At 38.4% G+C, this 25,632-nt stretch overlaps 1 protein-coding gene across 2 annotated transcripts in view; it reads right to left on the minus strand.

The window, feature by feature from the left end:
- The window catches only part of SNTG1 (syntrophin gamma 1), a 471,471-nt gene that overhangs the window by 74,855 nt on the left and 370,984 nt on the right, over nucleotides 1-25,632 (minus strand). For both annotated transcript variants that reach the window (XM_057532135.1, XM_007168620.2), the window contains one exon: nucleotides 21,256-21,294. In XM_057532135.1, coding sequence (XP_057388118.1) covers nucleotides 21,256-21,294 — 39 coding nt within the window. The remainder of the gene's footprint in view (nucleotides 1-21,255; nucleotides 21,295-25,632) is intronic.

Consider the following 25,632-nt stretch of genomic DNA (forward strand, 5'->3'; position numbering starts at 1 on the left):
AAGAACAATCAGATACAACAAACCAGGGCTTGGTGACTCTGAATATTCTCTGCTTCTCCAGATGCCCAAATACGATAAAAGTTGGGTGGCTCTTGAAATTTTAGCACAGAGGAAATCCTAGGTGTGTGATCTACAACCTTTCCCCCAAATCTTAGAAGGATCAAAACTTCTCGCGGAGGGTCCTTTCCAGGGATTAAGAATGTGCTCAGCGATCTCATCAGCTAAACTGGAGGGTCTCTAGGGGTCTTAAGGGTATTGTCTCCAGACGTCTCAGCAGAAGACTGAGAGAGACCTTCTCAGAAAGATCTGTGAAGTTAGCTTTTGTCCTGAAGAGTGAATGCTTTTGAAATCTATGAGAGACCTAGGAATTAGTAAGAAAGCTGTTTCAGCAGAAACACCACCAGCTTGACCCACAGAGGGACAGAGCGAATACAGAATTAAAAGAGCCTCTTGGAATCCCTAAATTCCCTTAGCAGGAGGCAGTTGATGAAACTACTCAGGTGCAAACGTGGGTTTCCTTTCATGAAAAAGGAAAGAGTGATTCCGAGGATCAGGAGCCCAGAGGGTGGAGTCAAGAGCGACAGAGACCGAAGCACGCGCCATGCTAGAAAGCAAGGAGCACTTTTTCCCTTTTCGTCATTCTTCCTTATGAAACGTTACGTGCACCCCCTTCTCATCTCCCAGGTGAACCAGGTACAGTGCTGACTATTCACCGGGTTTCCCTCCATAGTGCCTATAAATTTCCCCTCTTTGATGCTCAGTGCAGGGGAATTTCTGTAACTGTTGTCAGAAAAGGGTCAGACCTTTCTGCTGCCCCAGCACAAATCTAGCTGCTACAGGGGGACAGACTTGAGGCTGCAGCCAGAGGGCTGGGCAAGGCTGCCCCACCTGAAGGACAGCCAAGAACATCTGACGATGCTAGATTCAGGAGGCTGTTCTTTAATCTGCTTCCCAGTCCTCTGCCTGGAACCTCACCTCAAATGCTCATCAACAGGCAATCCACGTGTTTGCCGCTGAGGTGCACGGACTTCTCTCAAATCTAATGAAGCATCCTTCTTCTACCAAAAAGCAATGTTTCTGTCAGCGTCTCATCCTCACCGCAAACTGTTGTGAACCAGGAAGGGTGTGAGAGTTTGCAAGCTCCTAAGTTCTCGCGGGTGTATGGATGCTGGCAGGAGACATTATGTTCTTGGGACAAAGACAAAGGACTTTATCAAGTTGGCGCAGCAAACACCATGAGTACCAGCATATTTGTGTCAGATGTGTCTGCACGCAATGGGCTGCGTCACATGCGAGGATCCCTGAGTTTAGGGAACCTGAATCTTTTATAACGGGCTGTAGGCACAACTCCCCTTTGCTCTGGAGGGAGATATCATCTCTACCTTCCAAGACTTCCAAATGGAAGGTAAGAAAATCTTCCCTTGGTTCTGAGGGAAACACTATCTCCATTTTCTAAGTCTGCTTTCTATGTAAACACCCTTGAAAAAATAGCCTGAAACAAAATGTGTGCTCACAAGACCTGCAGAAATGCAAAAGGGCCAAAGAGAAATGTCCCCCAAAGCATGGGCACATTTCCCATGATGCTCCTGCACTGTCTTTTCCTTGATCTGGGAGGTCTATTTCCATGAGTCTTCAAAGGAAACATGACATGAGCTGCAGCCCTTATTTTGAAGATGCATTTCCTTCACGTCACTGGGTCCCTCTGATGCCTGACACAATGATCACTTTTCACTTGAAAATCATGTCTTCCTAGCCTTCATTAGTATAAAATGATTCCTTCCCTTGTCGATTTGTCCAGCCACACACGGTTCTTTTTACCTTGGAAGCTGTCCTACCTTGACCTCCGTAGACGCAAAGCACCAGCACACACACGCCACAGACAGCTTGACTTTATACTCTCCTCTTTGACAATCGCCTACCTGCTTCACTCCACTAAGACCTTGCTTCTCATACTTAACTTCGGAATCCTTAGCTCACCCTCTGTGTTTACGTTTTAGCCCGGTTCTCACTGACAACTCTTCTCTTCCCCAGCTCTGGTGTCTCAGTAGCGCCTGTCTGACTCAGATGGGCTTGCAGTCCTCCCACCTGGGGCTCAGCTCGGGAGGACAGCTGCCACCCACCTCATTGGGGCCTGCAAGTGAACACAAATAGCATCAACCTCCGTTTGCTGTAAAACCACGATTTCTTTTTGAATATGACAGTCTTCTTCATATTTTTAGCTTTGGGTTTGTATATATTTTACTGGTTTTACAATATTTGGCCCTGAGTTATTCATGATAGGAAGAGCACACCAAACATAGTTTTCTTAAGCTAATAAAAGATAATAAAGTATAAGACATGATATTTATCATTTTATAACATATTCCCCCATTTCCCAAGCCTACATCTACTTTTTGCAGCTGGAAGGTAACTATAAATATAATTTAATGGACAGTTTTGTATTTTGAGCTGTTTTGTTCTTCAGGTGAAAAATACTGTAATGAAAAATACTGCAAAAATACGCAACTAAACAGTGCAGTATTTCTGTCTGAAGTGAGCTTGTTTCAAAGTATTTCTTAATGACGAATTATTTAATATATTAGCCACATCATCCGGATTATACTCTAAGGCTTCAAAGGCACTAGAAACGAGTCCAGTAAAATACAGTGGACGGGAGCATTGGGTTAGTGCCTACACCATCAAAACCGGTAGGAAGGGAATTCTGGCAATAAAGCGGGTTTCTGCAGTGTGTGCACTATGGAGCATAAAGTCAATCCATTAAACCCCAAATGGGATGAATGATTCTCTTACAGGAATATTCTTGCTGTGCTTTTCTGTGGCACTAATCACTTAAACCTTCTTTCACATATCAGGGGGAAAGGATTATACAGTTTGGTCAATTAAATCATCCTTAAGGAAGTGATAAAGGAAGCAAAATATAGCAGTTGTTCTATCCACGTATATTTAAAAACAGAAACATTTGCACCTACTGGGCTTATCTTTACGTATCCTTTGCTAACTTCCCCTTTTAACATGTAATACCCCCTTGAGTAAACTTTTTGGTTATGGGATTCAGAGTCACTCATTGTTATCATAATTTGATGCCATCTACAAAATGTTAAAAACTGTTCCAAAATATGGAAAGACTACTACTTGGGCAACCATACAAAGTGTGTTCTAGTTAAACTAGATTCATAATATAGTGGGCACCACGATGGATGATTATGAAGAAAATGACGTTAAAGAAAATGTATTAACTTGCAAAGTATCTGTGCCCACTCACTTTACTACAAGGAAATAAACCTCTCTGGATTTCTCAGTGCTCCTGTAAAAAAGCCCTAGCTCCTGAGACAAGGAAATGTCTAGAGAAAAAGACAAGAATGTTAGAATGCTTGTCTTTACTTTTACTAGAAACATTTTCCTTTTCATATACCTTGAGAATTAGAACCGGAGCCATTTTTCTAGTTAATTGTTCTCATCTGAACTGAAAGGATAATAAAACTTGCTTTATCTCCCCGAGAGGCTGAATGGTTTTGGCCAGACAGCTGCTGGCGAAGGCCCCGGGTGCCAGCGAGACTGCGCGGCTCTCTCCCTGGACACGTTCATTTCAGAGAGAAGGAGGCCCAGAGCCTGGAGACTCTGAGGCATGTGATTCAGAGACACCTGGGTTTATCTGGCCCTTGGAGTGACATTTACATTTTAAAAGGTTAGGTGGAGACCCAGGGCTCTTTCCATCCTGCCTCAGGACAGGTTGTCTCTGTCTCCTTCTAGCAGTTGGGGGCAGTGGTTTCCCGGCCCTGTGTAAGCAGAGAAGCACCTTCTCCCCCATCCGTCTTCCGGGGCGTAGCTGCCACCAGGTGGCCCTCATCGCATCCCCTGCAGTCTGGGTGCGGTCCCTGACACTGATGTTCCTTTGGCTGAAGAGCTGGTTGTGAGAATCAATGAAGAACTTTTTCCCGTGACCCAGGCGCCTCATGTTTCTGCAATATTAATATATGTGTAGAGTCCATAACCTTGTAAGCGGAGCAGCATCTCAGACTTTTTGCCATTCTTGACAAAGCTGGTATATTTACTATGTGCCAGACATAAAGCTGAGCTATTTACACCTATTCAACCACATCATACTTTAAGACAACTGGTTTACAGATAAGGCAACTAGAAGACAGGGCTTAGGACCACCACCAAGGACACTCACCCAGTAAGAAGTGTGGAGGCAGGAAGTTTGGTTGCAGAACCCCAAACCCTTGGTTAGATACCACGCGGCCCTTACTATCACACATGGTAACGGCCAGGATTTGGAAGCTCAAGGCTGACAACTTCTGTCCTCTGGTCTCCTCTTGAAAACTTAAACTAAGTTAACTCCTCCTTTCTCTCCCTTTTAAGGAGATTTAACCTTTGATATTCTTCCTTTATCACCCAAAGATACAGATATAGACATAAATTAAGATTTCAAGCCTCATCTTATATTTTATAGTCCTGCATACATTTATATATCTGAAACTATGTAAATAATCTAAACCTTTCACAAATCCCTACTTAGCTTTTATCATTTCTGATTTCTCACCAACAGCAAGCCTAAGGGAAACTGAATCTTGAAAATAATTACAAAATTATTCAGATATTAGAGAAAATCAACTGATTTATCAATTGAAAAAACAATCAGCTACTTCCCATGCTTGGGCCCTGGGCTGGGCGGTGAGGTCACATGGAATAATAACATCAGAAGAGCTCTGATAGTTGTTTCCTTTGACACAGCAGCTAAGTCCGTCAGACAGTATAGCTCCCTGGCATTTTTGGATGATGAAATGTGCCCATTACAGTATAGCATGCTAAAAAGCAGAGAGAATAAGGAATCTGCAGTTCCTATGAGCACAGGTGATGGCCAATCAACACGGCTCTGAAGGCAAAAATGAAGTGCTCGGTGTGGCTCTTACAAAGTGGGGAGAGCAGACCAGTGCTGAGACGAGTCTTCTGTGAGCAGGGAATTCGTGTCTGATTTTAAGGCTTCAGTCATTCTCTCAGCATACAGAGATGATGCATAGCGTTGATGACACAGTTAAATAACTTCCCATCATGAGAGGCACACAGGATTATATTAGCAAACATGGTATCACACATACACACACACACACGCACAGAATTTTGAAATATTTTTCTTTTCCTAACCAGAATGTTGCATTAACTCTCTGGGTATGGTCAGTAAGGATTTGTTGTGTTACCACTGTTTCAGGAAAGTTTCTGTATGTCTGCTAGAGCTGTTTCCTCTGCTACAGGCTGGACCAGGAAAAATTCACTGCATTTAAAGGAACACCCATAGTATCTCTTTAAACTTAATAAAAGATAAGGGAGATGGTGAACAGACACTCTCATTTCAAGATAAAGAATATGTAATCTGATTGCAATCAAAATTTAAATTGTGATGAAAATTTGCATGAATTAAAGAAATTTAAAAAAACCATCTCCCCTGTATAACAAGAAAAGTAGGTAAATCTAAAGACCACAGGGAAGATAGTAAAGCTAGAGGGAGAAAGAAACAGCTGGTTTATCTCAGAAGAGAAGTGGAAAAGATATTACTTCACAGATATGAAGATGGAATTGAAACATACTGTCAAAATAGACATTGCCAACAACTCAACTAAGAGTGGAGGACAGGACTGAGAAAACGGGAGAAATAAAGTAGAAATGGATGAAGAACATAAAAGATTCTGTAGAAAATGGCAAGTATGGAGAAGAAGTAAAGGACGCTCAATATGGACACCATTAGTGACCCTGAATAAGAGAAGAACAAGCAAGAGGAAAAAAATATAAAGATATATTTAAAGAAAAGTTTGCAAAATGTACAATTATTTGAATCTACCAGTTAAATAGACACACTGTGTTCCAGGAATAATTGAACCTGAAGAGTCCATCCTGAGGCCTAAGTTAATAAATTACTAAACTTCAAAGAAAATGAGAGAATCTTTCAGTCCACTTGGCCAGGTCCATGAAGAAGCCTCCTTAGGGAAAAAAAAAATCAATTTAGCCCCAGTCACCTCAACTGAAAAATTTAACCCAAGAAGACAGTGGAGTAGTGCTCTGATAGAAAAAAAAATGTGAACTTTCTCCCACTACCAACATGCTATTCAAGAATAAAGGGCACAGTTTAAAAATTCTGAACATGTACAAACAAATGGAAAAATTATTCCCCAGAGAGCTTCCTATAGAAAACACAAGAAGGTAGCTTTCTGCCTGCCAGAGAAATGAGATGAATAGAAAAAACAAACATAGATGGTGCTGGGTAATAGAAACCATACAGTCTGTAGAAACCAGACCAAAACTGAATTGGCAGTTTTTGTTACAAAAGAGGATTTAAATGTTGAAAATGAAAAAAATGAAATGAAAATGAATAAGAATAGTTGGCAGTGGTCGGGGAAAGGGGACCACCAGTAGTGTAATTATGCTGATTTCATCATCTGCTATAACCAGTTATCAAAACATGTCATTTAGTGTTAAAAATCAAGTAATTACAAAATAAATATACTAAAAATATAAAGTAATTTACTGAAGAAGGGTCATGAAGAAAAGAAAAAGTAAGACATATGTATGCATTCTCTTATTTTTCAAATTAGGGATTATATAGCTCATATCTAGTGAAAGGGAGAATGATTGTAAATTAGAGGATTATAGTAAGGTAGACCTTTCTCAGCTAAAAGTAGGAACATGCACGGAGTATTAAATAATACAATTTATTTATTAAAACCAATAAAAATATGACTGTAGAATTAAATCTCACATCTCTTATTTTAATTACTATAAATGAAGTAAATTTATCTATTAAAAGATATCTGCCATATTAGTTCACTAAGCAAAACACAACTATGTAATATGTACAAAAAATATGTAAAAAAGTGATTTAGGAAAGTTGTAAATAAAAAGATGAGCAAAGGCAGACATGCCAGCCAGAAGGAATAAAATATCAGAAATGAAATATAAAATACCTACTTATATCAGAAAAAAAGTGGAAAAAGGGAAAAAAGCATCACGTGAAGCTAAGACAGGCACTTCAGAATAATAAAATGTGTAATCTATCACAAATAACAAATAAGAAAACATCAACGTCAATAATGGGAAATAACAGGAATGATGAGAAGAAATAAACTGATGCTTTGATTTACATTTTCTTTCCATGGCAGATCGAGTGGATAAAACCCAAGTAACGACATAGGAGACTGTGTTCTTTCTTCCACTCCAGGAACATGTTTTACTAGATTTCTGTTGTGTAATCTTCACTTGCATTGCTGCCTGTCATCTGCTTCGACATGCAGTCAATAACGGCCCATAACTAATACTCTCAGAGTACTTGTGAAATACTTTGACGAATTGACACAGAATATATAGTAAAAGGAGGTTGCTGTGCCAAGGAAATCCGACACACAGAATTCTTGTGAGTGTGGGAATGCTCAGGTGTATCTCTAAGAAGTCCCTGAATCTACAAGAATAACCTGGAAAAGCGTGTGCTCTCACACAGGCAAGCCTGGGTTTGGATTCTGGTATCAGAAGAGACATTGAACAACGAGGTGACCGTCTGAAACTGAGTACCGGCTAAAGGGAGTGTTTGGACTCCACTGCCACAGTGACACTCGGGAGAAGGAAGATATGAGGCGTCTGCTTTCTAAAAGAAGGTTTAAAAAATAACGAATACACACGTACTCCTATCCCCATCCTAGCTGTAAGAATCATATCTAAACATATCAGAACACCCTGGTCACTTTTAACAATTTTATGGCTAATCTGGATGAAAGCAGAAAATATTCTAACCAAAATGCAGTGGCAAAAAGTTGGGAATATCAGCTAAGACACTGCAGTGGAGAAGCAGATACAAGTACTTTTTGTCAGAGTGAAACAAACCGGTGGAATTTAAGACAATTAAATGCGAAAATATTCACTTACTCTTAAAATGTTCACTACATGAGTAAGAGTGGGGTAATCTCTATGATGGCAATAGTTTTGAAAAAAATAAGTAGTTGCCTGAAAGATTAATATAAGTAGATGATTTGATGTAAGTGTCAGAAGTGTTGACTTTATTCTCCACCATATTCATTAAATATAATGCTTACAACAAGGGGAGTAACAGACCTCTTGAGATCTACGTGGTCTGCTATATTTGAAACAATGAATGCCGAGTAATTTAGATGGATTCACATTTCTGGGGTCCAGTACTTAGTCATGTCAGTAACTGTAATTCTGCTCAAAATCCTTTACCTCCATGACGTTGGGGTCCCCCCCATCTGCAAGGTGGGGTCATAGAAGTTAGCACTTACGTGTGACGTGGGAATAAATAGGATAAGTTAAGAGCTTAGGAATAGACCATGGTTATTGTCATTATTCTGGAATCATAGTTTAATAGGGAAATTGATCAATTAAAGTATGCTCAGAAAAGTTCAACAAAAATGTTGAAGATTCTGGAAAGCAAGTGGCAAATTAAACAGCTAAAGAAACTGAGTATGTTTAGGTCATAGAAGAAAAGACCTAGAGGAAGAAATATGTCTTTGATTATATGAAAGTCTCCACGTGGAAGAGAGAGAAACCTTTGTATCCTCCAGAGGACACCATGGTGTCATTGAGTAGATAGTGCCTGGAACATGACTTCCTGTTATTTTAAGGAAACTTTTAAATAATGCGCTTTGTGACTAGAAAGGGCTAACTTACAAATACAGGGAGTTAGGTGTGAAATAAGTCCCGTTAGCTAGGAATAGAGGGTCGGGTTACACAACACGGCGTAAGGTCTTCCTAAGGGCTAGAATCCGAGAGCTCAATCAAGTGGTATCAGTACTGCTTCGGACGACGTAAGCTCAGAACTATTAAACTTTCTAAGAATAGTACTACCACGATAACTCTCCTAACCGGCCTTCACCTCATTCTCTCAGAGAATTCCGAGTATCACATTCCCTCCCCCAGGCTTAAAGTGACCTCCAGGGCCATTTTGCTCATCCCAGCAAAGCTGACCAGTTGATATGTACCCAGAGTGACCCTGACAAGCAACAGAAGTTCTTGATACGTGAGCAGACGAAACATTCCTTTAGAGCTGCAAAACAGAGTTATCAAGCCTACTTGCTAGTATTGGTGAAGAGAAGTGGTTTCCTGCCAGAGGTGAGCAACTCAATCATCACACAAAAGGAGAGAAAATACATCGATTCTGGCGTGAGGCACTGAAATTCAAATGGCAACCGCTTCCATGCTAAAGTGGCTGCAGGGAGATACTTTTATAACAAATGCTGAGGACAGTTCGGTGAGATATAACCATATATATGTATACTTATAACCATGAACATCATTGCTGACTCAATATTTCTACTGTTAGCAATTTTCTAAGGAAATTATCAGGAATTCATATGAACAAGCATACACAAGCCTATTTATTGAATCAATATTTGGGAGGGTGAAATAGAAAAATTAATTTATGTTAATAGAAGATTGCACCTACATACTTTGATAGAACCACTGAAAATGAGATTTTGAAAGAATATAGGGAAAGCTCACAATAAGGCAATTGACTATAATTTTTAAAGTTATGAGAAAAATAAAATCGCAAGTAAATATTACATAATGTATGATATATACACAAAATGCATATTAATTTTTTAAACATGATAAGATCTGTATGTTGAGATTATGAGACCCATATTTCTTCTTTCTCTTTTGAAGTATTTTTCAATTTCTCATAGTGAAAACATTTATTTTTAAATAATTACATAAAAATTATTTTAAGTATTTCTTTTCATAAAGAGAAAAATTGTGAAAAGTTGCTATATATTTTTATCTTAAAATGATGTGAAGAATGGCAGTTAGTGCAAATTCTGAAAGTGTTTGTGTGGAGCAGAAAGGGGCAAATCCAGGACACATACAAAGGAAACTGCATTTCTTGATTATTATATTGAATATTTTCTTTTATATTCTGTAACTTCATGCTTATGAGATACTCAGATGTTTTAATACAATTAAATTATATCTAAAGAGGAAATAAGTTATTGTAAGCCTAAAATAATTGTAATTTAATTTTTATTAAAGTTCAGATAGGATTCGATGTTACAAGTTTGAGGATTCGAAAGCATTTTGGGGAATGCAAAGCATTGGATTAACAAATAACTTTATTTAAACAATGAGATGAAAGTGAATACTTACATATGAGTGATCAAAAATTTTGACTTAACTTTGTACTTATTCTCCATTAGTTCTATTTACTACTAACAACAAAAACCTTGAAGTGTTTGATTTAATAATTCTAAGGATTGTTGAATTGTAAACCTTGGATTATAAATGTTGTTATAGGAAACTATATTTTCGGGGATTTAAAATATATCGTAGGAACAGTATGTGTTTACTTAAAGTAGTATGTGAAGCTTGCCATTTATTGTCCTGTTAAAACTAACTCACTGACTATAACCTCACTGTCTTATTTTACGGCACCAAAGAGATGTAAATTACACTGAAGTTGCTCTTAAAATTATGATTATAGGTTATGAAATGTATTCTCTAACAAATATTAAAATTTATACTTTTTTCAATTCCAGTGAAAACAACCTAACTTTACATTTTAAAGAACACACTAAATCACAAATAAGCAGAAGGAAGGAATGATAAAGTTTCCAGCAGACAAACAAAATAGAGAATAGAAAAACAATAGAGAAAACCAACACAGCCTACAGTTGGTTCTTCCAAAAGATCGACATAATTGACAAATATGTGCTATAGTGACGAAGCAAAAAGAGAGAAGATTCAAATAAGTTAATCAGAAATGAAACGGGGCTGTTACTACCAATTTGACAGAAATAAGAAGTGTTATAACAGAGTACCATAAATAATTGTAGGCGGGTACATTGGATAATATAGGTTAAATGGGATAATCCCTAGAAACACACAAACTGCCAACACTGGATCGTGAAGAAACAGAAAGTCTGAAGAGATCTGTAAATAGTAAGGAGACTGAATCAGGAATCAAAACCTCCCCAAAGAGACAAGTTCAAGACAAGATGGCTTCACTGGTGAATTCTACGCAAGATTTAAAAAACATGAACACCAATCTTTCTCAAATTCTTCCAGAAAATTGAAGAGGAGGGAAAACCTCCATTCTATGACGATAGCATTACTCTGATATGAAAGCCAGATAAAGAACCTATAAAAAAAAAAGAAAACTAAATACTGATATTTTGATGAATTACAGATTTAAAAATCCTCAACAAACTACTAGCAAACAGAATTCAGCATTGCATCAGACCTACCTGTGAGGCTGCTTCCTGCTACCTCCGTGAAAACCCTAGTGATTTTTTTCTGCCTTTTCACTTACATACTTAACACTTGATATCTAGTTAAAATTCTGTACATTAAATCCTCTCTGTTCAAATAACTGGAGTGGCTTCTGCCTCTTGATTGAACTCTGAATGATGCTTTCTTGTAAAGACTTTGCTGTTTTTCAGAGTGAATGGACGCTCTCGGCGAGTTCTTGTGAAATGAGGATTTCTCATCTCTCTACCCCCAGTGAGTGATCTGACATACATCAGAAACCTCTTTTCAAGTCCCTATAAACGGTTTAGCAGAAGAGCTTCTCCACATGGAAACCCGAAGAGGCTTTAATTGAACTGCTTTAAATTGTCAAAAAAAAAAAAGCTAACAAGTGTTTATTTCTGTTTTCCTTCTTCCAGCCACAGCTGCATCTGCTTCCAGATCCCCTTCCTTCTAATGTATTATCAGAGAATATCTAATATTTATTAACTTCTAAATATACTACATCATTTTATCTAGAGGAAAACTTCTCCCCAACATCTCTTTTTATCTTTAAACATTACATTACCATAATTATTTAAGCTTTTTATTAACTACTAATTTTTTGTTATATTTTGCATATGCTTTGAAGCATGTACTGCATTTATTGTTTTGCTCATGGAACAAAATATACTATTATACAGACTGTAAGAAATACAAATCATTTTCATTTAAAAAACCTTAGTTTCTGTCATTACAACAAATCCATATTAAGCATATCCACTTTAGTTATTCTCCTAAATCTGCCTGTTGTTTAAACTGTGATTAAAATTAACTCATGCCTCAGTAGGTAGGATCATGTAATTAAAATGCAAATTTCAGTATAGGTCATTGCTCACTGCATAGTGAAAAATAACTACACGTGTTGTCATGACATTCTACTATAGTCAGTTTGTTAGAATATACTTTGAGGCTGGCTTGACAAACTAATTCTCCCTCTAGATTTATAACTCATTTTTGAGGATGAAATCAAAGTTAATGAACCAGAAAAGTTTCCACATTTGGTGAAAAAAAATTTTCTTGATTCCTTGCTATGTAAATGGCATGAGTCTCCTGCTATGAGAATTGTAGGCATTCTAATCTAGAAAGAATGAATCTCCTTCAAATTCAGTAATATCAAGTGCTGTTTTTCTGTAGTATTTCAGAAATATATTGTCATTTTTTCAAAATATAATTAAGACAAAATTTACTTAAAACTGTAAGAACTGCTATGTCACAAAAAATCATCTAGATTTTATTTTTGTGTAATAAGTTATATGTAATATGTGATTATTTTTGTCTTATTTAAAAAATTATTTTTAGAACTTTAAAAAAAATTTTATTTTTGGCTGCATTGGGTCTTCGTTGCTGTGCATGGGCTTTCTCTAGTTGCAGTGAGCGGGGGCTACTCTTCGTTGCAGTGCACGGGCTTCTCATTGTGGTGGCTTCTCTTGTTGCGGAGCACAGGCTCTAGGCACGCGGGCTTCAGTACTTGCAGCACGCAGGCTCAGTAGTTGTGCCTCGCAGGCTCTAGAGCACAGGCTCAGTAGTTGTGGCGCACGGGCTTAGTTGCTCCGTGGCATGTGGGATCTTCCCAGACCAGGGCTCAAACCCATGACCCCTGCATTGGCAGGCAGATTCTTAACCACTGTGCCACCAGAGAAGTCCTTCAATTTTTTGATGTAAATAAATATTATCTACTTTTAAGTTAATAAATAATATCTATACAAATGTTCATTAAAAGTAAGTCAAACATACAAAATATGTAAAATAAAACATGAAAATTGGATCTTCACTCTCCTCTAGATCTTCACCCTTCTCCGGAGACATTCGGGGGTAACCATCTCGTAGAAATCATCCTAAACCTTTAAAAGAAATGTGTGCACATAGGCCTAAAGAAGCCCCAACAGATGGATTCATTGTGTGGGTGAGTGTTTTATTTTTGAACCTTAATTTCTGCACATGTAGACCTATTTGAGTATAGTGGTATTATAATCTACAGAGTGACTGTTACAAATTTATGTAATCATTTCTATATTGGTGGGACAATTGTCTTGTCTTTATCTTTCTATTACATGTAAATTTTTTTCTGCTAACATCCTTTAAAAAAGAAGAACTGTTGAGCCCAATGAAATGTGTAATTTAAATTTTGGTACTAAATATAAAATTGCCCTCCAAAAATTTTGTAACCATTCATACTCTCACCAAGAGTATTATATGAGAATGTCTGAAGATTTAAATGTATTAAAGGTTTTTATAAACATTAATACATCAATTAAATCTAATTGATGATATCTGTGCTTCACAAAATATCTGTATTCACCAATTCATTAAGATATGGAGAATAGAGCTAAAATTTAGCTTTGTACATTTTCTGTCTTCTTATATATTTTGCCTGGCCATAATGAAATCATAAGCAATTGAATTCACACTATTTCATTTGGATTTTCAAATACATATTGCAATTTATCAATGTCCTCTACAAGGGATACATTCTCGGTAATGAATACAAGAGCTCAGGGAAGATATTCTCTTCTTTTGTTGCAAGAGACTCCCTTCATCTGTTCTAAATCTCAAAATCAAGGCAACATAAACTCAGGACATTGTGAGCCATCCACACTGCCCTGCAGTTCTGCCCTCACCACACAGGCTGAGCTTCAGCCAAGCCTTTCTTACGCTTCCACACTCAGAAAGCACACATTTGAATCACGCTAGACTAACACTTTGAGAGCGGCCTGAGACTTTGCAATCGTTCTGTCATTACCACCAAACACCCACCCTAGACTCATCTTGCCCTTGAATTTTGATGAAGACATTGCTCCCATTTCCCCAGTTTTTAAACAGGCCCCTTCCCTGTATTAAACGCTTAAGAGCAGCCTTGGAAGCCTCAGCAATCTTGCCAGCATTTTCTTCCTCTGCACCAGGCTTTCTGACATCACGTTGACTGTTGTTTTAACCTCTCGAGAAAGTGAGTTCTGAGCCTACATCACTTGCATTTATGAGCCACATCTGATCCAAGTTACCTGCATCTCCGTGCACAACTGAGACCCTCACGGGGGCCTGCAGCCACTGACCATGACTCACTGCTCTGACGCCCTGGGAGCCCTGCCCTCCCGGACGCCCTTCTAGAGAAGGCTAGGAGTCTTGGCTTCGTACTCAGCTAACGCAGAGGATGAGTCACATTCACACAACGAGGCGCAGACAACGGATCCCGTTCAATGTCACAGACGTCGTCACAGACGGTGTGCTGGGCAGTGTCCCTGTGTGTCCAACTTAGGTTTACCAGCTTCCAGCCCACTGTCTACTTCCCAGTATCACATTAATGTCATGCTCAAACCTTTTCTAATATACATTCCAGCACATCAAAGGATTAATGGAAAATGACAAAACAGAATAGCCGACTCTCTTCCCCTGCATAGTAAAATTTAATGCATTAGACAGAGAAATCGTTCAAATAAAATCATATATTTATCAACACATGAGTGTATACTATAGAGAATTAATACATTATTCAGAATATTTACTAAATCTAAATATATATTTAAACTAAATTTTATTCCTGTGAGCTAAGAATTTGTAAAATATTCTTTATAGATCACTATGTTCAAAAGATCTTTTAGCTATTATCACGGAGAGAAAAGTTCTCAAAATCTCTTAAAAAGGACAAAGCTTAACATGGTGGCTTCAAAATATAATATTAAGCATTTATTTCCATTGTAAATGTCCATCATGCTCTCATTTGTGTTTCAGAATTTTAAGGGTAGCCCAACAGTAAAAAGAAAATTTATTCTATACTGTTAATAAAAAATACATTTAATATGGTGTGAAATGAAATAAATACTATACTATAGTCATTTACTTTTTCCTCTGAAAATAAAATAAATCCCAACAAATCGATTATAATTCAACAGAGAAACCAGACAAATATGGTGCTTGCAGAGCATGCTCTGTGTCTACACTCTCCCCACTGGATCTAAATCCCATCCTTCTACATCATGCCCTGTGTCTGTGGACTTCCACGGACTCCATGAGCAAACTCCCTCACCCTCTTGCTTCCCTCTGTAGTCCTTCTACGAGATAAACTAGCAGGAGAAAAGAGGGGAGGAAGACAGTGAGGTGAGGGTCCAACCCTGTCCCTGCAGAGGCTGCTAAGGGTTCGCTCGGATGCTGCCCCACGGGATAACACATCTTCTGTCAGGCATCCTTATCCGTACGAATACCCTAATGATTTGTATCACAGCCCCTTCCCTTGCCTCTCCCGTGACAGACACAGATAAACCTTTTCAGTTGCTTAAAAACAGCCTTATACTTTTGTAAGTAATTCCTTAACATCCTCAAATTCGCAGTTTGATTTTTTGCTTTCTCATAGATTAATAGAAATGATCAAATTTGAAAAACAGAAAAATTTTTAAAAGACTGAAGAAAATGAAAGCAATTTATAGACCTGTGAGGCAGTGTGAAGCATATCAGCATACGTGTGATGACAGTCCCAGAAGGAGGGCAGTGAGAGAAAGGGGGTGATATGATTATTCAAGGACGTGATAGCCAAAAACTTTAAAAAATCCAGGGAAAACATTAACTTAGAAATCCAAGATGGTCAACACAGTCCAGGTAGAATAAACACAAAGGAATCTACACCTAGCACGTCATAAGTCAAACTTCTGGAAGACGTAGACAAGAGAAAATATTGAAAGCAGTGAAACTTTCATCACATAAAGGACAACTTCAATATGTTTAAGAGCTAACTTTATATTAAAAACTGGATGTCGGGCTTCCCTGGTGGCGCAGTGGTTGAGAATCCGCCTGCCAATGCAGGGGACACGGGTTCGAGCCCTGGTCTGGGAAGATCCCACATGCCGCGGAGCAACTACGCCCGTGAGCCACAATTACTGAGCCTGCGCGTCTGGAGCCTGTGCTCCGCAACAAGAGAGGCTGCGACAGTGAAAGGCCCGCGCACCGCGATGAAGAGTGGCCCCCGCTCGCCACAACTAGAGAAAGCCCTCGCACAGAAACGAAGACCCAACACAGCCAAAAAAATAAATAAATAAAAAAAAACAAAAAAACAAAAAAAACTGGATGTCAGTAGACTGCAGAATGACATATTCAAAGTATTGAAAGGTACAAACAAAAAAGGTCAACCAACATTTCCTTATCCAACAGAACTATTTTTCAGAAGTAAAGGCAAAATAAAGACTTTCCCAGATAAAGAACTGGGATAATTCATAGCTAGCAGACCTTCCCTACATGAAATATTAAAGGAAGTCCTACAGTATGAAAGAAAATGATGCCAGACAGAAACTGGATCCATAGGAAAAACTAAAGAGCACTGGAAATAGTAAGTATGTTGCTAATTAGAAGTCTGTCTTCTTTCAATAGCTTAAGAAAAAACATGAAACTGTTTAAAGCAATAAATGTATCACTGTATTTTAGAATTTAACATATATGTGATATATATGACAATAATAATACGATGTAAAGCGTTTGAGATGGATCTGTATTAAAATGCAGCAGTTTCCATATAATATCAATATTAGGTCAGTATAAAGTTGAAGTGAAATGGCATTATCTTATGAATATATAACAATTATAAATGTCCCTAACAACAGAAACCATTATAATGAAGTAAAATGACATAACTAAAAGAAAAACACCCGATAATGATAGTGGGAGATGTAGATATTACCACCATAATAACTGATAGAAGAACTAATCAAAAAGTCAGTAGACATATAAAGAGACCTGAACAGCCTCTGGCCAGGTGGACACACCTGACATTTGGAAAATGTCAGGCCATCTCCTCTCAGGCTGGATTTTGTCCTTCTCGAATTGGAAAGAGGCCAGTTGCTTAAACGTAAAAATAAAAACTTAGTTCCTAGAAATAAGCGATGGATTGCTTTCTTCCTTTTACTAATCTTGAACTGTTAAAATCTAAGTACAACACAAATCCTGTAAGCTATTAAAAAAGATTGCTGACTTAGGCTACATAAAACACAAAGGTTAAATTCCCTTCATGTACTGAGTATGCAGTGCTTACAAATAAATAAGAAACAATAAGAAGAAAATAGGAACGTGTTCAAAATGTAGAGAAAGACATGAAAGGATATGCCAATGTCACTTAAAGATGCTCAACCTCACAATAGTATTAGAAACGCATCTTAAAAATGGCAAGAACACACGTTTCTCCGGTTCTCCAATAGAAAAGACCAAAAGCCAGAGGACATCCAATAAATATGGTGGACAGAGCTGATTCCAGTATATAAAGATGCAAAATAGAATGGAAGAACAAGGACAAACTTAATACACATCTGAGTTCAAAACAAAAATGGAATGTCCTGGTGTGGGAACTGAAGAGGGAAAGAGAGTGAGTGAAGTTGCAGGGAAAGGCGGGGGAAGGCAGGGAGGGACTTAATGCACGAGGGCTTGGGAATGAAACCCTCAGGATGGGAAGGAGACTGGGCTGGACTTCTTCCCAGATGCAGACACTTTACCAGGTTCTTGAGCATCTTCTTGAGGTGCTGTATTCTTGTACAGTAACGTGTATATTTCACCCTTTATTACACCCTTTATTAAAAATAACTGCTTACTTATTCCCTGTTCTTCACTTTGCCATTGGCACCTAATGAACTTTCGTGGAGAATCTTCTAGACCAGTGCCAGGTGAGGTAGCTCACCCTCTTGATGGCGGGTCACTATCCCACTGATGGGATGTGCAGGCTGTTTCGGGTCCCTCGGGGGCATGGCTCTGTTTCTCCTCATCAGGCTCCGGGGCTGGTGTGGTTCTTTATCTCAAGACGTAAGGAAACTCTTAGCCACTGTCTCTCTTCACACACTGTCTCTCACACGTTGTTTCCAGTCTTTCTGCAGAATTTCCCTTTTTTGGAGCTTCTCATTCTAAACTTGAACTCTTACATTATCTTTCATAGTTTCACCCCTTTCTGTATGTGCTGCATTCTGATGATACTCTCAGATACACTATTTCCAATTACATATTTTATCTTCATTTGTATCTATGCTATTATTCAATTGGTTAATTGATTATAATTTCAAATATACTCCTATTTTATTCATTTTTGAACTTCTGTGGGCTTCTTTTGCAAATCCACATTTTTGGACACCATCTCCTGTTCTTGACTTACAGTTTCCACTCCCTTATTTTTTAAAAAAACACAACACACGAAAAGTAAAAATAGTTGTGGACTGTTCTTTAATGTCCACACTACGCTTTCCCTTCTGATGGTTTATTTGCTCATATGGTTTATACGTTTGATTAAAATCTCTTCTTCGGTGAGGTGGTCTTACTGAGAGTTTCATGCCTCCTGGAATGTGAGGGTGTCCCTGAAGAGCTGGTCCACAGCACTGGCCCCTGCTGGGCACAGTGACTTTTTCCAGTTCCAGATCCCTTTGTGTTTTGCTTTTATTTTAATTTCTCTGGTTGGGGTACATGTATCACACGGGTGGCACAAAATCAAAACCAAATCCCATAGGAAGCAGCAGAGTTCTGGTCTAATGTATCTTGGATGATGTCTTTTTGGTTTTGTTTGAGACCTAGAGTATCACAGATATGAGGGGACTTAAATACTTTAACATTATGTCTGAGTTATTTAATAAAAAGCATATGTATAAACATACATATTTATATCAAATCTGAGCTTCAGAGAACACTACATGAAAATTAAGTTAGGAAGAAATTTGAGATGAAAGCAACTAGTCCAAGGTAAGAGTCCTGTTTGAGTGCTAAATCTGGATGAGAAATGAGATTATGTATGATTCTCAACTTTTATTCCTTAACGTGGCTCAGATTTTAAGTAGAGGATGTACCTTGATCTCCTAATGCATCGCTCTCACACTATGCAGGTGAGTTTTTCCTGTTATGCATATACGTGAATGTTGAACTATAAACTAATCCTATTTCCTGAAAGACTTCATTAACATGGTGGAAAGTAGTGAGGGAAAAATCTATTAACTCTTGCTTTCAGTTTTTAAAGTGCCAAGAAGAATTCACTATAATTTCATAATTGTGAGATACTAAGAGATTTGAAATAAAATTTCACTATAATAATAATATTAAAAGGCTAGCAAATAAAAACCCATAAATGCTTATGGTTATCTGTGTTTATTATGTATGAGTTAGAATATTAAACAGTTTTTATTATGATTTGTTCTATATGCAAGTTTTTTCAGATTCTTATGACTTCGCTCCGTGTTATTCAAAGCCTAGATACATGCAGAGGTGGCGAAGACTGTCCCAAGTCACTGAAGGGAGTGTGCAGGAAGTGTCCCATGTCGTTGTCATCATAAATAAAGCACAGCCCTGGCGCGGTCAGGGTTATGAAATATTCACAGCAATTAAATTACACTAAATATTAATACTTCACATGTTGAGGGTCTAAAGGGCAAGGGAAGTGATAACACAAATATTAGAGTCATTTTTAAGGAAACATTCTTCATTTGTATTTTTGGCAAGAATTCCCCAAATGAGTAGGTCTACATTTTCACGTATCTGACTATAAAACGACCCTGTCTCGTCCTGGGCATGGCAGTCTTCCCTCACGGCTGAGGCTTCTATTTGCATAATTTATCCTCAATGACTTTTTCCCTCTGCTTGAGCCCTGCGAAACTGTTAAACGCTTTTCCCCAGACGTCACCTGTGCACTCCCAGCCTCAGAATCACCTGGGACGGGATGGGAGCAACAAAGCCAGCTTCCCAGGCACCATGTCAGAGCTGGTGCATCAGATGCTCTGGGTTGGAGCCTGGCCTCTGCGCCGTGAACAAGGCCCCAAGCACACCCACACTCTGCTGTGTGTCTGCCCAGAGCAGGGGCTGGCTCAGGCGCGGGGCCTGAAGGGGGGATGCCGGGTACCCGGGGCCGCACCCAGGGGAAGACAGGTCAGAGCTGTAGGCGCAGCGCGCTCTCCAAGGCTCTGCTCGCTCCTAGCTCGGTCACACGCGGCTCTGCGGGCAGCCTGGGCATCGTTAACGATACAACTTATACCAGAACGTAAATCCTCTACTGCAAAGAACACACTTAAACATTTAATACACTAGTGCAAATAATGGCATATATTAAGAAATTTACATTTGTTATCATTTACTTTTCAAAAATAAACATGTGAGATAGTTAGACTTACGCAAATGCTACAGATGAGGGAGCTGAGGCTTAGGTAAGAAAAGCAACCTAGTTTTGACAAGCTGAAGATTATTTTTAAAATTTTACCATGGAAATTAACTTGTGCCAGGTGTACCATTTATGAATCGATATCGCAGGTGTTTAGATTTTGATCAGCGGTTGCAAACTGAGGTTGATGTCAAGTGTCAGAAGTCTGTGTCCAGCCATGGGTTCCCTGCCACCGTCACACAGGCCAGACAGGGTGACTCTGAGTCCACAAGCTGAACCTGCGCTTCCTTTTCTTATTCTGATTAATGTTTATATTATGTTTATGGAAGCAATAAAAGTTAAGTTTAGCAAAATAAAAGTATAAGTGGAACCAGTTATTCTTATAATCAATTATTTTATTCTAACATCAATTATTAGCACAATAAGTCAACTAAATTCTTAGCTTGATTAATCGGACATTATTTTCATTCCACACATTAATTTAAGCCTCATTTTCAACACTATCAGCCAATTTTGAAAATTCCCTTTTTGGTCAGTTAAACATAGGTCTCTGAAATGTTTAAGATACAGTAAAACTGTCTTATGTAAATAGCTGTCAAAGTTCTTCAGCAGTGCATTCAAATAAATATAATTGTTTTGTCAAGACAGTTTTGACTTAATTCACTTAGATCAAAAGCTTTTCTTATTAGTATGATTAGAAAAACCAGGTATATTATATAATATGAAAGAAATCTAATAAATTATGTATTTTTCTGAAGATGGCAAATGATAGTATCAATTATTTCCACATAAAACTAGATGCAATCAAGATTATCTTCTATTAACGTAATAGATAAAAAGAAAGAAACATATGACTCGGCTTTGCGAGTGTTTCTCCATCTTACCTGCTGGTTTACAGGAAAGTTTCTGTTGATTTTTCTAATCTGTAATAATAAATAAACAATAAAAGTGAGAACAACACAAGATCCCCCAAATTTTATGAGAATCTGTTTTTAGTGAGTTTATGTAAACTGATAACTTACGTTGACTTACTAAAATCATTGCACATCTAACACCAATTACGAAAGTTTTTCTAAATTTTGACTATCAAAATTATCCCAAATTTCATATAGAAACATTTTGGAAAGATTTCCATCTAATAATTTTCTCTTTATGAGAAATGAATAAGCCTATGTTTCCATAAAATGTTAAGTGAGACTCTATTGAGAATATGGAGTACCTTTGCCGTGTGGCCTGCGGGATCTTAGTTCCCCGACCAGGGATCGAACCTGTGGCCCCTGCAGTGGGAGCGCGGAGTCTTAACCACTGGGCCGCCAGGGAAGGCCCTAGAGTAACTTTTTATAACTTATTTTTTCACTTTGAAATCATATTATACTCGATCTGTTTTAACACTTAAGAGAACAGAAGAAATGGAATATTCAAACACTAAAGGATAATGTACATGTATCGAAATAGTTTTAGGCAGGACGTCAAATAAAATAAACATTTGCTTGAAGACAATTTATTGTCACGTCTTAAGAATTTAAAATACGTCTTCAGAGAAAGAGTTTCCTCTGTATTAAGTCATGTGAACAAACTTTAAAAGCCAAATGAACATGAGTATCAGATTTAGACAAATGACCTTATAATACAAAAAATCTTCGTTCAACAGAACTTTTACGAATTAAAACCAATTATTATTTTTCATTGGGTTTTCTAGAGAAGCGTAAATGATGCTCTCTGTGTGATATACTCTTACATCAGACTAAACACAGACTGTTTTCACTTAGAATATGTCTTGTTGAATTATTTTGGTTTTCCTTTTTTAGTTTTATTTCCCTTTGTCTTACTGATAAACGTGAAGTAAGAGGAAATTTGATGAACGTGAGGCACAAAGTTGGAGAAGCGTCAAATGGCTCATGTACGAGAGAACAGACTCACTGGCAGGATACATGTCACTTAAAATGTGAGAGAAAATAAAATTTGAGCATAGGTATGTGATCTCCGCAGGGTCATGCACAAATATCATATCCTTCTAACATTGCTACAATCGTTTCCAAGTAGTTTTTGCTCTGGTGAGGAATCAGTGAAGGAAATCTCTAAAACTATCGGTGCCTTCAGCTAAAATCAGGATAGTCTGGAGATGGGTACAGAAGAGCAGACCCCTAAGCATGTTTCACTACCAGTCAAGAAATTCATATTGAATACTTTGTGGGACTATGCTTTTTACTAGTTTTTAAGGATTGCTATAAAATTCTACCAGCATTTTATGTGGACCACTGTCTTAGAGTGAGTACTATTTAGCTTTGTATTTTTTAGCTCCCCTAACATGTAATTTTAGTTCTATGAATGACATAAAATGCATGACTGAAGTTAAATAAATGACACTTCTTTGCACAATATTTACTTAAAATGGCATTCAATGAAAACTGTTTTTCAAAATCAAGCCTCTGCCATCAAATTTGCTTAAATGGGATCCTCCAGATTAGTTCAAGAAAATAATACATCGTGCTCTGATTTCTATTTTTTTCTGAATCATACTGGAACATCTCCTTCTAAATAGAAAATCACAGTACCTAAATGAACTAGACAGATATTTTCTGATTTATAGCACAAACACACGCTCACATAACACATTGATAACATACAGCTCTAGGTTTTTAGGGTGGGAACAATGTGGCTAATCTGGGTTCACAGACTCCAACCAGACAATATGTTGAACAATTTTAAATTGAGATTAAAAACAGTAACCTGAACAAAATTTTTCATTAAAATGGGTGAAAGGATCAAAAGAAAACAAATGAATTCTTTTAAGTTATCATGGTGTGAACGAGAAAGAAGAAAGCTGAGGTTTCTTTATAACCCTTGCTTAGAGGTAGCAAGGTAAAGATGTCAGGCGGTGCACCGCTATAAATGGTCTTTTTCTGATTTTTCCCTTCTATCACTTAGCATTATCTAATACTGTTTATTTTATTTTAACTTATTTTTGTATTATGATTCCCCAGAAAACAAGATCACGAGGTCATAGATTTCTGTCTGTTTCATTAAATACATCACTTCTAGCACCTAGACGCCGGCCTAGGTCTTAGTAGGGGCAAAATCAATATTTGTTGAACAAGTGAAGAGACAGAGTATCTCAGAACAGAGTCAAACTCTTGTATTTGACCTCTAACCTAGTCTTGAATGCAAGTTACTTCTAAAGAAAAAAAAATCTAAATTCCTAGCTTTGAATGTCTATAATAATTGTAATGGCTTCGATACCTAGAGTTTATACCGTAATGGGAAGGAAAAGAATGCTGATGATTTAAAAGCAAGTTCTCACCTCAGAGGAAGACTAGTTCCTCGGTGGACACAAAAATACAGAGAGAGAGGGGGGAGAGAGATCTGGGCTCCTGCAACTTGCCCCCTTAGGTCAAGTCTTGAGGGACTGGACACAGAAAAACAGAGTCTGGGGGGTCCCAGCGGAGAGAGCTCTGGACTCTTCCCCCGGGGCTCATGGAAGCCCCATGTCAAGGGTGGCTTCCAAATGATGGGAGAGCTGAAGCCAGAGGATGTGTTTCCATCTGAAGGAGAGGCTCCGAGATGTCTCCTGCCTGCGAGGCTGGTGAGAAAACACTAGCAACGCTGGCGGACTGGACGCAGCTTCCTGAGCCGTGAGCTGCAGACGCCAGTGGGACCACACTTGTCAGAGCATCAGAGACCACGGTGACGCTTGGCCACCCGGGAGGAACTTCTCCGCGGGGAGTTTACGGGGACGTGGTCTCCGCAGGGTGAGGGTGGGCGGGGTCCCCTCTGTACAGAACTCGGGGTACAGCCTGGCTCTGGCTTTGCTCTCACCAGCCCCCCGAACCCTGCCCACCTGCTGGTTCCCGCTCTCCTGCCCTCCCTCGCTCCCTCTGTCTCCCTCGCACTTTTTCACCTGGCAAGAGTCTTCTTTGTTTTTTTGTACGTTTACCTGAGCTGCACAGAGACTGAATAGCATTAAATGACCCCAGAAGGTGGTGCAGCCCGGGTCTGTGTGACACCGCAGGCCTGGCTCTGGCACTGCATAACCAAGAACCAGGTCTGCCATGAAAACCCAAGCAGAAGTGGCCCGTGACCTTCTCTTGGGCCCTGTGTGTGGGTCCAGCTGTGTCTGCCCTGCCCTTGCTGCAGGACCCTTGACTGCAGAAGGTCTTTTCCACCCCATCTCCCCTCTGTGCCCACGTGACCGACAAGCACCTTCAGTCACAGCCGGCTGGCCCGGGGGGCGTGTCCTGTGCTGGACCCACCTCCTCCGAAGCCCAGCCCTGAATCACAGCGGGGCCCCTGCTGCTTCTTCTGCCGCCCTTGCCTGGGGCCCCCCCCACCCCCGATGCTCGCCTTTCTGACCCGAAAATCTACAACTGGCTCAGCGATCCTGATTCTTCTTAACTACGATCTGATTTAATCCTCTTTCTTAGTATCACCTCAGAGCTTTGTAATTGATCGAAAGAACCCCATTTATCCACTTTGCTAATGATTTCCACGTGAGTGAAATTAACAGCAATGCAAAAATAATGGCAATCATTAGATTAATACATATTTTGGGCTAAAGGGAACAGTGGGTACTAAGACCTGACATATTCTTGCTATGCCAAAATATAACACAGTGTTCTACTTTTATGAGAAATTCAATTCTGGAAATTTAATTGTTATGACAAATCTCAACATGTAAATTTTGACATTAACTTTCAGAGACAGTGAGAACTAAACACAAAAACATGTTTGTGAAGCACACATAATTTATAGAAACACATCTATGGGATGGCTATGCTAAGAAGAAAAATAATTTAATCTTACAAAGATATGCAAAAACTTTTCTAAAAATGTAATCCCAAATTAATAAAAATAATGGTAAAGTAAATGTAATAAGTAAAAGAAAAAATAATGCTTTTTTTACATCATATAGAATCAGCATTTATATCAAATTAACAAATACCATGGTTAAAAATTAAACATATAAAATCCATTTAACAAGAGACTATGAGAATTACCCTTATCATTAATGTGTAACAGTGACATTAAAAATTATAGCCAAGATAATATGGTAAAAATAGAATGTAAAAGTATGACCATTAGAAAGAACAGCTTTGTATGGCATTAATGGAAGATAATCTACTTTATTATAAATACCCAAGACAATTAGATTAAAAATGACTTAGTGATTTCAAGGTGTCTGAATATGAAATACATTTATCCAAATCAAGTCTTCCTAAATTTGAAAAAAAATAGAGAAATAAAACAAAATGCTTTTTAATCAA

Source organism: Balaenoptera acutorostrata, chromosome 17, assembly GCF_949987535.1.
Source record: "Balaenoptera acutorostrata chromosome 17, mBalAcu1.1, whole genome shotgun sequence".
Lineage (NCBI taxonomy): Eukaryota > Metazoa > Chordata > Mammalia > Artiodactyla > Balaenopteridae > Balaenoptera > Balaenoptera acutorostrata.